Consider the following 12,298-nt stretch of genomic DNA (forward strand, 5'->3'; position numbering starts at 1 on the left):
GGGAAGCAGGAGAGGAAGGAACCTTGTTGGAGAGCGAAGGCGGTAGGCGTCTGGACTGTGTGGTGGTGGTGGTGTTGGTGGTGGGTGTTGGTGGTGGTCGTAGGAGTAAGTAGCAGTAGCAGTAGCAGCCGCAGTCGCAGCTAGCAGTGAGTGGTCAGTGGTCAGTGGTCAGTGGTGAGTGGTTGGTGAACGGTGGAGATTCTGCTGCCCACCAGCCGCAGGCTCGCAGTCGCCGTCGCTCGGTAGAAACCTTGAACGCTTTTTCTCTTTCCCAAGGCGAAACCTTATATCTCCAACCCGTGGAGCGAGGGGTTCCTTTTATCAAGCACCGTTGATGCCGTGGGGTGCAAACAACAGTGCTATACGGAGTAGCTACCGAGTTCTGTAGGTGCCAGGACGGTACCTGGATGTCGACGTGTCTTTGCCTGTCCCTACGCCCCGTGTCTGTTTGTGTACTGGGTAGCCCACCAGGCCGAACAGAGCATTGCCTACTCGGTACATTCCATTCATTGTCACTCGGCCAAGCCTAGCAAGACGAGACACCACACTACCATCTTCACGAGGTTCCATCTACTCTCCCTTGGTTTTGCTTCACCCTGCTCTTCCCGTGATGATAATGTCTCAAATCGGAAGTCCTCCCTCGGCGTATCGTCACTGTGCATACTTGGTATGCACATCAACTCCATCTCCTGCCTTTGCTGCGGTTGATTTCTCAGCACGAGGATTTTCCATCTCGCCACCAGAAGAACCACCCATGGTTACCACCGTCACCAATGGGCCCGATCTCCATTTCCCATGGTCCTATCTAGTCTCGTTTCTTGCTCGACTCCGTCAACTGCCACCTTCCTCACCGTCCCGCCAGCTATCCTGCGTAGGCCTATATCCATTGCCCGAGCAGGAAAAGACAGGACGATTTCAAGTTACATATTATTCAGGCCTATCTGTATTTCGCAGATATCCTGCTGGCATTTGCTCGCTATTGTCGGTATCTTTCTCTTCACTGTGTTGCCTTCCAATGTCACCCAATACTTGAATACATGTGGATATTGTTCAGTTGTTCTCAGGTCGCCCGTCCCCCGATTGATCCCAGGCCAAGGCACCTTTCCACAGTGTCCCCATTATCATATTCACTAGGCCAAGCCCAATGACAACGTTTGTCTTCTCTCTGTCTTCCCATATTCTGTGACACGATACAACCAACCCTTATTAGGTACCAAGCAATGTCACCCACTAGACTTGTCCAATCCCTGTGTTATCATACACCCCCTGAAAAGAAACAGCCCCTTATTCAATCGGATTCCTACCACCCAATTTGTGGCAGACCTTCCATGCCCGTCGAGTCTTTCTTACATTTCCTCCTTTTTCGGAACTTGGGCCAGGAAACCATCGTTGCCTTCCATGGGGACACCGCGAGACTCGTGAAGATATGACTCATAAAATCCCTCGGGAGATAAGAGGACTGGACGCGGCGTCAGACGTGGACTGGCGGCTTTGCTTGCCGCAGAGAGCATCGATTTCGCCGAAAGTCTCTGGCCCTCACTGGTACCATCCAACAAGTGTGGCAGACGGCCCATCGCATGAATATTCTGGATAGAAACGGATGACACGCCTTTGCTGCTCAGAGCCTCCGATCCCGTCATTCGGCCGTTCCTCAAATGCTCGTTGGAGACCCATCCAGCTCTGTCTTCTCCTCGCAACCACATCGAGGGTGAAGATGCCGATGATTGCTTAAGGATTGACACACATGGCTCAGAACCAGCTGAGGGCTCAGCTGCGGACCTGTAGTCTTGGCGAGTAAATCCACGGACAATGTTCTGGCCACTGGAGGTTGTCAGTTTTGATTTCAAGGCGTCAAAGAGACGTTGCAAGGAGCACATACTTGGTCGCATCCTTGGCCACATTCTTATAATCGCTGCTATTACCGTTGGACGCTTCGGAGCTGTGGCTCAGCGACCCTTCTCTGGCGTTCTCTTTCATCTGGCTTTCGTTGCTAAGGAGATACAATTAGCGCGGATCATTCCTCTCGATTCCGTTGCCGGAAGAACATACCTTTCCAACCTGAGAGCTTCGAACTTAAGAGTGTCGACAATTTTCGGAACACCTTCACAAGCTCGTACCTCAACAAAATTGTTCCACATCTCCTTGGTCACGATGGGCTTCTTTGTCCAGTAGCGCTTCTCAAACTCGTCCATCTCAAACGATGGTGGACGCTGTAATCCACGACCCCGAACCTCGGTCACTGAACCATCTGGCAACCGCACTTTGCTCGTTACCCCGGGAGGAAGTCGCATGGCATCTAGCTGGAGCTCATAGCAAGCTTCCACAGTCGGTGGGGCACGACCAGGCTTAGTTGGCAGCCACTCCTCACTTTCTGAGCTGATTTCGACCATCGCCTTGGCCTCCAGGGCCTCAATAAGGTTCTCCTGAGGACTGACTGAATGGGAGCTTGGCTCCGGGGTGATGATGACTGCGTTCTCACCGGAGCCCAGAGGAGAGATGCTGGCTTCACGTGACAATCTTTCCAACATCTGACTCTGTTGGCGTTGGATCTCAGGTGGCGGTGGCCCGAGGCGGAGGCCCCATTCGTCAACCTCGATTGACTCAGTCTTTGATTCAAACTTCTCTTCGGCGTCCTTCTTTGGGCTTGGCAATTCCTCTGGAGGTGGCACAATTGGAATTGGACGACGAGCACTCCTCACATCAAACTTCGGCCTCTCAATCTCGAATTGCATGCCCTTGGGGACTAATCCGTTGCCAGTGCTGGCGGCTAATGTTTCAGGAGACGGGTGGGTCCTAAGCGGAACGTATGTAGCAGCTTTCACATTGAGAGTGCTGCTTGACGGACAAGTGGCTTTTTCCGGAAGCGCTTTAGAGTCGAGCCCCAGCTGCTTCGCCCAGTAGGTCATCATTGTTTTTGCTTCTGCTCGCAACTGGACGATGGCAATGCGGTGATCCCTCAGGGATGGGTCCGAATCCGTCATAGCGCGATGGCGATCGATGGCTTTGAGTTGTCGATCAAGTTGCTCAAAGTTTGCAGTGCTTTCAGCAAGCATATGCTGACCATATACGTTTTCGGGAAGTTGAGGCTCAGTGGGAGTCGTGGTGATACCACACGAAGGTGGAAGACCTAACATCTGGGCATTGGGGACATATGGTATTGGGAAGGCCAGGCCAACAGGGTTGTTGAAGCCGCCCAAGGGCATGGCGCCGCCTGCGTACATCGGAGGATTCTGCACAAGGTACGCATCCCCCAGTACCGCTGCATAATAAGGTGCAGATGTCACAGCTTGCAGGTAATTTGGCTGATGGTGGACACCGTCATAGGCGAAGACATTGTTTGGGGCTATGATATTGGCATTGGTGGCTGTCGTGGTCTCGCAAGCGTCCGCAATCCCAACATTGCCAGACACATAAGCATGTGACTGTGGCAGCAGCTGATGGGCGTTTTTGTCCGTCACAACTTCTTTTGCCTGGCTCTGGGTAGCGCTTGGCTTGGTGACCCCATTTATTTCGTCGCCTGCGTTGCTCTTGCGGTCTGCTTCTGGGCCTTGGTTGGCTTGTGGCAAGGAGAAGACGGGAGGGCGTGTTCGCTGTTCCATTGGCACGATCCGACCACCAGCAGTGACGCGTTGGTGGGTAGGAGAAGAGTGTTTTTTGAGGAATCGAGCGAAGCCCTCGTCTTGCTGGGCACGGCTTTCAGAAGGCGGGATGGTAGGCTGTCGTTCGGGTGCGTTGACGATGCGGTTGCCTCGATAAAGGATGACTTCTTCCTGAGAGCTGCTAGACTCTTGTGACCAGCCACGAGGCCGATCACTGGAAGTTCGTCGATTGGACATGACGCAGGCACCTAGTGGAGGGACAACCCCGGCTGGATTCGAGTCAACATTGTCTGGGCTTGCACTGGAGGCACATTGAGACTCACCCCGAGCTGCGTCGTATGTAAATTTGGACAGATCAAAATTGGCAGGCCTGGATTGAGGAGCAAGTTCGAGCAAACGCGACACGGTGTATCTGCGCTGTCGACGGGCTGGGCTATTTGTGCTTTGGTTAGTCATATTGACTCTATATCGTGTTTCGATTTCAAGCGCAAGTGAGAGTGCAATTGAATAGCCAAGGAGAGACCAAAATGAATTGCCACAAGAGCTTGGGACAACAGCAAAGCCGTCAAGGGAGTCATACAAGGGCAAAGGTGAGGGTGATGCGTGCTGCCTGTTTCAGGGTGTGCCGATGACCATGGACACGAGGACAGTCGCTTCCTTTCTTTCGAAGCGAAAGAGCAAACAGCAGGAAGAGAGGAAGGTGCGAACAAGGTCCATACTCACCGAGCAAGCTTGCGCGGAGGATTTCCGAGATAAACAAAGTGTGCTGTTGATGAGGTTGGAAGAAGAGAAACAATCATTGACGGCGAAATCGAAAAAGCTTTGCACCAGGAGAAATTCACAGACAGGAGAGCAGTGAATGAATGTTTGGGTACCAGTCGTCACCTCGTGTTTACTTTGTTTGAGTGATATTAAGGGTGTGGCAGAGCGCAATCAACAGAGTACTCTGGCACAGTCATTTCTCAGTCATAAGGCTTCATACATGGTTGTGCGGTGCCACTGGAGGCGTGAAAGGGTTGATAGGCATGTCGTCTTCTTCGTAACTTGGTCGTCGCGGCCGCATATCAGCTGGATTGAGGACTCGCCCCTGCGCCTCTTCTGCCTTGGCTTGGTCCCTGAGTTCCCAGCTTCCAACACGTTCATGGCCTCTAGCAGGAGCTGGATAGGCTGGGTCTTCGCTAGCCACAACAACAGCACCTGCACCACCCTTGGAGATTGTGAGATCTTGATCGCTGGCAAGTTTCTTCCCACCTTTGAATCCTCCCAACTCGGACCTGCGTTTGGTGTGGACCCGATGCAATCTCACCCCTCCAAGCAACATCGCCATACCAAACAAGAGAGCAGCCACCGCGAGAGTGACAACAGCCCCAATGACACCAGCCACCGCTGGGGACAAGCCATGGTGGCTGGGAGAGAATCCAGTGGTCGGGTTGAGGTTCCCGTCGGTCCCAGTGAATGCCGGGCAGAATACACTAAAACTATTGCAAGTTGTGCACCAATCCTCCACATTGAATATCATGAAGTTCTCCAGACCCGAAATGAAATCTGCTAGTGTGATGCTCGTCTGACTCGGGCTCAGTCCGAAGAGAGGATACTCCACGAGCGAAGCATAGGGCCCGGTTCCGTTTTGATAGAGGAATCTAACAAAGATATTCGACGTGTCTGGATAGGTGTCGACGCCTTCAGCCTGCAGGCCGTAGAGCTCGAAAATAAAGCTTGCACCCGGCTCCGGGACGTTGTAAAACGCAGCATTCTGGATTGAGACTAAACGAGCAAGAGCGGCGAATGCGACCATGGGCTCGAAGCTCCCAAAGAGCAGAGTCATCTTGTCCGAAGTCCCTTGGGTGTTGATGGTCGTATAGAAGGCTTGAAGGATCCGTGTAGCCAGTGCGCGGCCGGCTATGGCTCGTATGTGGTCGCCAGGAGTAGATCCCGAAACCTCAATATCGGCATTCAGGGCAAAGACCCAGTCATCAGAAAGGATCTTGGCTCTTGTTAGATCTTCCTCGGAAAGAAGCTGTGCTGCGCTAGTATTGTGGATCGAAGCATAGTTGAGGTAATCATAGATGTAATATGCATCATAGTAGCCCACAGATGCGTCCGAGAAGACTCCATTCAAAAATTCTGGTTGCAGACTTGCATAAAACTGTGCGGTGCTGTTTTCAATGCTCTCGAAAGCTTCGGTGCCATAGTAGTCATTTGTTGACGCCACATAGGCGGGGCAATTACTCATCCCACCAACCCAGATCGAATTGAGATCGTTGCTGGAGACTGTATTGATGTTCGGATACTGATAACCATTCAGTGGGGCCACCAGGTTCGATCCATTTTGGATCGTGCTCTGACCAGCAATGTATGTATAGTTGGACGACGTCTGCAGCGGCGGATACAACCCTTGGAGAAATGCTTGAGCTGAAGCGGACACATACTGATCGTCAGTCGACAAAATGGTCAGTTGATCGTATTCAAGCTGATAAGATGCGATTCCAGAGATTGTCGTCGACTTCGCTGCACCGTCGACCGGAACCAGATATCTCTGGCGAACTTTGTCGCCGGCCTCGAATAGTTGCTGAGCACCAAGAGGCGTCAAAGTGGGCGAGAGGGGAAGCACAGACGGTGTCCTATCGCCATATCTATTGAATGTCAGCACAATCCCCCATATCCTTCGGTGCAAATTGAATGTCTAACCTGGTGTAGATGAAGGTGCTTAGGACCTGCTCCTTGAGGAGCGCTTGGGCAGTGGCGGTGAAGCATAAGGCAAGGAGATAGAAACACAAGGTACCGAGGATGAACCTTGGATCCATCTGAACTAGAGAATCTAGCCTAACATACGACAGTAGGACCGAAAGCCAGCTACCAGGACTGACCGAGAAGCAGAGAAGCAGAAGAGAGTCCGAGACCACTGCGGGGTGCGGCGCGCATTATGAGGTGACTGAGGATGAGGCTGCAGGTCAAAGCTCCAATAGCTCGACCAGTTCGACCAGCTTATGACAACATTCGGGCTCGTAAAGCAAGCTCCAACAAGGCAAGCTTACTCACGATAGGGCCGAGTCTCATGATCAAAGCTGAGTTCTGGTAGCTAACATTGGAGGCGTTTGTATGGAACAGGGAGGGAGAGCCGGCAAGCAGGAAGAGAGCCTCCAGAGCAGCGCTTCAGGGAGTGGAGATGCTGCTCAGGTCGGCATTTCGATTCGCTGGGCATCAGCTGCAGAGCTGCGGGAGGCCAACAAGCCTGATAGCTCCTTGTAGCTCCCCTTACTTGCCATGCCGCTTGCCTACCTAGCGAAGGGTGCGGGCGATCAGCGATCTCTGCAAGGCGCCCGAACAGGGATAGAGGGGGGGGAGAGGCCGTGTTCAAGGTCATTGGACTGGACTCCTGTCTGTGCTATGTTGTGTTGTGTTGTGGTGTGTTGTGGTGTGCTGTGCTGTCCTGTGCTATGCAGATGTAATTTGAGGTCCAGGAAAAAGAAGAAGTTTGCGCAATCCGGAGCCCAGAGTACCCAGTACAGGGAACAGACAACAGCGTGCCCAAATGGGCGCAACTGGACGACGTGCTGTGCGAAGAACAGGCAGTACTGGGTACTGTACGAGGTATGTACTAGGCACAGTATGTAACAGGACTCTTGATAGCGATAACGGAATCCCTCGGCCGGCCCCCGGCTTCCTCATCGTGTATAAAGAAATCCTGGAGGCTGGGAAGATGTCGATATACTAACAGCTAGCATCAGACCTAGTAATTTAGGGTTGTAACCCCTCAGTGGATCCCAAAGCGTCTCCGTCACCATCCGCCCACACACTCAAGGCACTTACCCAACTTGCCCAACTCAACCCAACCGCACAAGATGCCCACGATGCCATATTATCCATCCCAACTTTTCCGTTATCAGCACGTGATGGCAGTTTCTCGCACCCGTTGCACCTAGTATGCGAACCCTTCCCAGAGGCAGGCGCCCCAAAAAGGCCTCAGATAAACAATGGCACAACTCTCTTCGACAGATCAGCCTGTGCAGACGCCTAAAACAGAACCTGCGTCCCGCCATGATGCAGGTGAGTATTGGCCGTGCAGTCCATCCGAGCTCAAAGTGACCATCGTTCAGATCGACCCCAACCCCCTTCTGCTTCGAAGTCTCCCGCCGCTCCTGCAGACATTGACGACAATCCGCGAAGCCCCAAGCGGCGACGGCTCTCCGCAGATGAGGAGCAGCAGATAATCAAAACAGAGGTTGACACATATGGCGCCGTAGGACAGCCTGTAGCTGCAAAAGATACCACAACCCGGGGGGGTCAAGATGGAAACCTCGAGACAAACCCTCCTCAGCAACCACCTCTTTCCGCGGATGGGGATCAGCAAGTCGTCAAAACTGTGGTTAAGGTGGAAGGTTCTGAAGGACAGGCTGCGACTGTGAAATCCGCGACTATACCCGGAGGTCAGGATGGAAAACTTGCGACACCACCTCCTCAGCAACAGTCTCCTGCGGCGAACACCCGCCTGGATAATCTGCCTATCCTGGACAAGCAGTCTGCACAACTTTTGTCCTTCCTGTCTCGGTTGACACCGGCCGAAGCAATGGGTTTGTCGAGCGCACCAAGTGCCCCAACCACCAAAGAGTACGCCGCCTTGCGCGCTTCGTTCGATCGGACCAGAAGGTTCCTCAGTCCTGGATGGCCCTTTCTGTCGCCACACGAACTGGGATTGCGCGATAGCAGTCAAATCGAGATCGTCCGCAGGGCCAACCAGGCAATCTTCATGTCCAGCATTTTCACAGGGGAGATAGGTCTTCGCGACATGGACAGGAGTTTCCTCGCCGTGTTCGTGCCCGAAAACGGTAAATTACTGAAGGCACAGGCTTCTATGTACCTCGAATTGAAGACCCAGGGCTTCATTACCGCCTGGAGAACAGGCGCTGCTCCGCCCAACGTTGTTATGGCCGACCTCTTCGGTCCCGACCTTGACAAAGCGCTGTTGGCGAGAAGGCCCGGCACAACCGGCTTGGCTCCTACTGAGCAGGAATTCCTCATCAGGCTTGCGTCCCGTCGTGACATTCTGCAGAGCCATGTCAGGACCAACACCCTGGATCAGCTCCCCTTGAAGTATAAGTGGGAAGATTTTAGCCGAGAAGTGTCCTCATATCTCATCAAGCATATCGAAAACTCCTCCAATTCTGGTGAGGGTGCCTCGAACGAGGGCAACGACCCCACTAGGAGCCTCCATCGAGATCAGATGGAAGGGCAATTCTCCATCCACGGTCCGCCGCTCCCTGTCTCGGCAACCGACTCCATTCTTTCATCAAAACCGCAGATCAGGCATGCGACTGAGCCGCCAGACGAGGGCGATTTTGTGGCGCAGGCGGCGAGGGCTGCAGAGATTGCGCTTCGAAGCACTCTGGGTTCGGCGTATTCAGACAAGATTCCGGAGGAGCCTGCATCGAAGCCCCCGACGGTACAGCACGACACATCTTCGACTCGTCCGCCTGCACCAGTTTCCGAACCTTCAGAGCCTGTCCCGGACACCACTCCATCAAAGTCACCTGCAACCGAACAAAAGCCAACCGCCGAAGAGATTCCTCACGCGTCCCAGACTGCTCCTACGTCAGTTCTGTATGAGAGAGCCCGGTTGGCGGCCACAAGGGCCTCGCTTGCTCTCGAGAAGAAGTCGTTGGCGCCGAGTCAGAGGCGTCCGTGGACCACGGAAGAAGAGAATGCTCTCATGACGGGTCTGGATCAAGTCAAAGGCCCTCACTGGAGTCAAATTTTAGCCATGTATGGGCCTGGAGGCACGATTAGTGAGGCGCTCAAAGATCGAAACCAGGTACAGCTCAAGGACAAAGCGCGAAACCTGAAGCTGTTCTTTCTCAAAAGTGGCATCGAGGTGCCATATTATCTCAAATATGTGACTGGCGATTTGAAAACGCGTGCTCCAACCCAAGCCCTCAGACAAGAAGCCAGGGAGCGCGACAGGCTACTGGCCGAAGAGGATGAGGTTGTGTTAGATGACTTGCCAGGTGAGGGCGACAGTGAGGAACGGCTTGGGGAAGACGTATTTGACTCTACGTTCAATCAGGAGTCACCTCTTACCAATGGAACCGGTCAGGGCACTCCTGCAGACGACTCGAAGAAATCCTTCGAGCCAAGCATGGCAGATGTCGAGGCCATGATAGCCAAGGCAACGGCACAGACGTCGCAGTCCATCCGGTCGAACTAGCCATAGTACCAAAAGGGAAAGGCAGAACTTCCCTCTTGGAGGAGGCTAATGCGATCATTTGGGTATCGCCAAGTCTTGATCGAACTCCCAACGTTGAAGGGGAGGTGGTCATGGTGTGATTGGCCGATACGATGCCTTCTCGTGGAAGCGAGAGCGCCTAAGAGCTGGCATGGATCTGCCCTCGGTGGAGCTAGAGATGTATCTTGGAGATAAAGAATGATCATGTTGTAGACTCCATGACCAGCTTAGATACTTAAGCTATTCCGACTTCCTTATTTTTGACGTCTCGTTTTCTCCCCCGGTGCAATGCAACGGTCGCAAGGCTGAAGCGCTAGCAAGGTCAACCCTCGGCTAAATGTTGACCGACATTGCATCGTGGATCTCCCTGCGACGCCTTTGAAGAGTCTGGGCCTCCACCTTGCATACAAGCGAACACCTGCACCCGCCTCCCCCCCCCCCCCCCAATCAAGACGTTCCTTCGTGTCCCAAACTCTACACAGTATATCGTCACACCACAACTGCTGCGTACATTCTTAGTCGGATATTCAGATGATAATACGACCATGTCATCCCCAGGCGAAGCAACAGGAGGCGACACGGCCCCAAGAGACATTGACGTCGACGCCGAGATGGAGGACGCCACTACCCAAGATGCGACAGCCAGACAGGATGAGAACGCTGATCATGATATGACGACACAGACAGACACACAGCAGCCTGGCGCGACGGCGACAACGGCGTCGGGTCTGCCGCATCATAACCGCAAGGATGTGACGTTGCGAGAGTTTCTGAGCAAAATGGACGATTATGCGCCGATTGTGCGTCCCTCTCTTTTTCACCATGCCCAGTCCCTTCTTCGATTCGAAAGATCAATTCAACTGCTCCTCTTTTATTGACCTCTGCTGTACTGCTGTACTAGATCCCCGATGCCGTGACGGCTCATTACCTCACCCTCTCGGGCCTCCCACCCCCATCTCCCGCCGACCCAACGGGCGCCAGCACGAACACCACCCCCCTCCCACTCGCTCGCCTCCTCGCTCTTGCAACCCAGAAATTCGTCGCCGACATCGCCGCGGACGCCTACCAATATTCGCGGATCAGGAGTTCGAATAACGCAATAAGCGGCCAAGGAATGGCTGGCATGGGCGGGGGAGGCGCGTCTACGTTTACAGGCGGCGCGTCTGGCGGATCTGGAGGCGCAGGCGCCGGGGCAGGTGGCGCGGGAGGAAAGAATCAACAGAATACGACGCTAGGAGTGCAGAGGAGCGGGTATGGCGGGGGAGGACAGGGTGGGAGCGCTCAGGGCAAGACCGTCTTGACAATGGAGGATCTGGGCATGGCAGTGCAGGAGTATGGAATCAATGTCAAGAGAGGTGAATTTTACAGATAACTCCACCAAAACGGTGACAAGGGCAGGCATTGGGAATTGGGGATTTTTCATAGTGGGTTTGTGGTGTGCATAGCGCATGGGAGTCAATGTCAAGGTACTGGAACGGACAACTACTCCATGAACATCGGCTGACAGATGGTTGGGCTGAATTGCAGGACCAAAGGATATCATTCGAGCTTCTCTTCATGGCGCCAGATACGAGCCGGTATGATGGACAAACCAAGACCACAGCTTTTAATGAACCAAAGCGTATGCTCCCCGACGAGTCTTCCCATCATAGATGTTCCAATTGAGTCCGTGTTCATGTGAGGGAGACATGCGCCTCCAGCGTTTTTGCTTCTCTTAGCTTGGGACTAGCTTTTGGGAGGAAATGCCGAAAGCCAGGTATGTTGCGATCGTCGGCTCAATGCGGAGGAAATCTTCGCGTTGGGCGGGTGTCGCATAATGACTTCTGAAGTCCCTTGCCTTCTCCTCGACTCGTTTACTTATTCTTGCTCATCTTGTATGTAAATCGTTTTCTTGTACTAGCGTCCAGTCAGCCACTGTTCTCGGCTGCTCTCTTTTCTCCAATTGCATTGAGAAGGGAAAGGCCTGGGAGGGCGACTTACGGCACAAATTCGCCCAATTTCCGCCCGACCATCTCCTCCGTGATGTACACATCTTGATATATCTTGCCGTTGTGCACGGCGAACTTCAAGCCGACGAAATTGGGTAGGATCGTGGCGGACCGTGCTTGGGTTTTGATGGTCGGGGGTGTTTTGCCGTGGACGACAGCAGGAAGTTCGGGGAAGACGAGGTTCGGGCCTACATATATATCGTTGAGGGCAGTGAGCATTCGATACACAGGTTGTAGAATATCGCCTCAGTCGATCATTTTGGGCAGTGGTAGCAATCAATGCTGCGCTCATGCGCTGGTGGACGGTTGGTTTCTCGTACCTTTCCAAATGGACCGCTTCAAGAGCAGAAGTGTAGCGCGCATCGTTACCGCAGGAGCATGGCCAGATCTTCTTCTCGACTGGGTGCGAACAACGCCGAGAAACAATCAAAAGGCCCTTACGAGGATTGATGGAGGGATAAAAAATAGTATGCGAGTACAGACCAATGGAC

The 12,298-nt window shown here is 53.4% G+C and overlaps 5 protein-coding genes across 5 annotated transcripts; 2 read left to right on the forward strand and 3 right to left on the reverse strand.

Moving 5' to 3' along the window:
• Positions 1 to 1,346: 1,346 nt before the first annotated feature.
• Positions 1,347 to 3,836, reverse strand: A1O5_01626 (uncharacterized protein; the record flags this gene model as incomplete). The annotated part of the gene is made up of 3 exons (XM_007742242.1): positions 1,347 to 1,821; positions 1,880 to 1,990; positions 2,050 to 3,836. 3 exons carry the CDS (start codon positions 3,834 to 3,836, stop codon positions 1,347 to 1,349), a joined length of 2,373 nt encoding a protein of 790 aa, XP_007740432.1.
• Positions 3,837 to 4,575: 739 nt separating this feature from the next.
• On the reverse strand, positions 4,576 to 6,403 carry A1O5_01627 (uncharacterized protein; the record flags this gene model as incomplete). The annotated part of the gene is made up of 2 exons (XM_007742243.1): positions 4,576 to 6,232; positions 6,288 to 6,403. 2 exons carry the CDS (start codon positions 6,401 to 6,403, stop codon positions 4,576 to 4,578), a joined length of 1,773 nt encoding a protein of 590 aa, XP_007740433.1.
• Positions 6,404 to 7,573: 1,170 nt separating this feature from the next.
• On the forward strand, positions 7,574 to 9,801 carry A1O5_01628 (uncharacterized protein; the record flags this gene model as incomplete). Its single annotated transcript, XM_007742244.1, has 2 exons — positions 7,574 to 7,646; positions 7,697 to 9,801. 2 exons carry the CDS (start codon positions 7,574 to 7,576, stop codon positions 9,799 to 9,801), a joined length of 2,178 nt encoding a protein of 725 aa, XP_007740434.1.
• Positions 9,802 to 10,364: 563 nt separating this feature from the next.
• On the forward strand, positions 10,365 to 11,191 carry A1O5_01629 (uncharacterized protein; the record flags this gene model as incomplete). The annotated part of the gene is made up of 2 exons (XM_007742245.1): positions 10,365 to 10,619; positions 10,721 to 11,191. 2 exons carry the CDS (start codon positions 10,365 to 10,367, stop codon positions 11,189 to 11,191), a joined length of 726 nt encoding a protein of 241 aa, XP_007740435.1.
• A 481-nt stretch (positions 11,192 to 11,672) lies between these two features.
• On the reverse strand, positions 11,673 to 12,026 carry A1O5_01630 (uncharacterized protein; the record flags this gene model as incomplete). The annotated part of the gene is made up of 2 exons (XM_007742246.1): positions 11,673 to 11,715; positions 11,800 to 12,026. 2 exons carry the CDS (start codon positions 12,024 to 12,026, stop codon positions 11,673 to 11,675), a joined length of 270 nt encoding a protein of 89 aa, XP_007740436.1.
• Between the last annotated feature and the right edge of the window lie 272 nt (positions 12,027 to 12,298).

This window comes from Cladophialophora psammophila, assembly GCF_000585535.1.
Source record: "Cladophialophora psammophila CBS 110553 chromosome Unknown aczJe-supercont1.2, whole genome shotgun sequence".
NCBI classification, from domain to species: domain Eukaryota; kingdom Fungi; phylum Ascomycota; class Eurotiomycetes; order Chaetothyriales; family Herpotrichiellaceae; genus Cladophialophora; species Cladophialophora psammophila.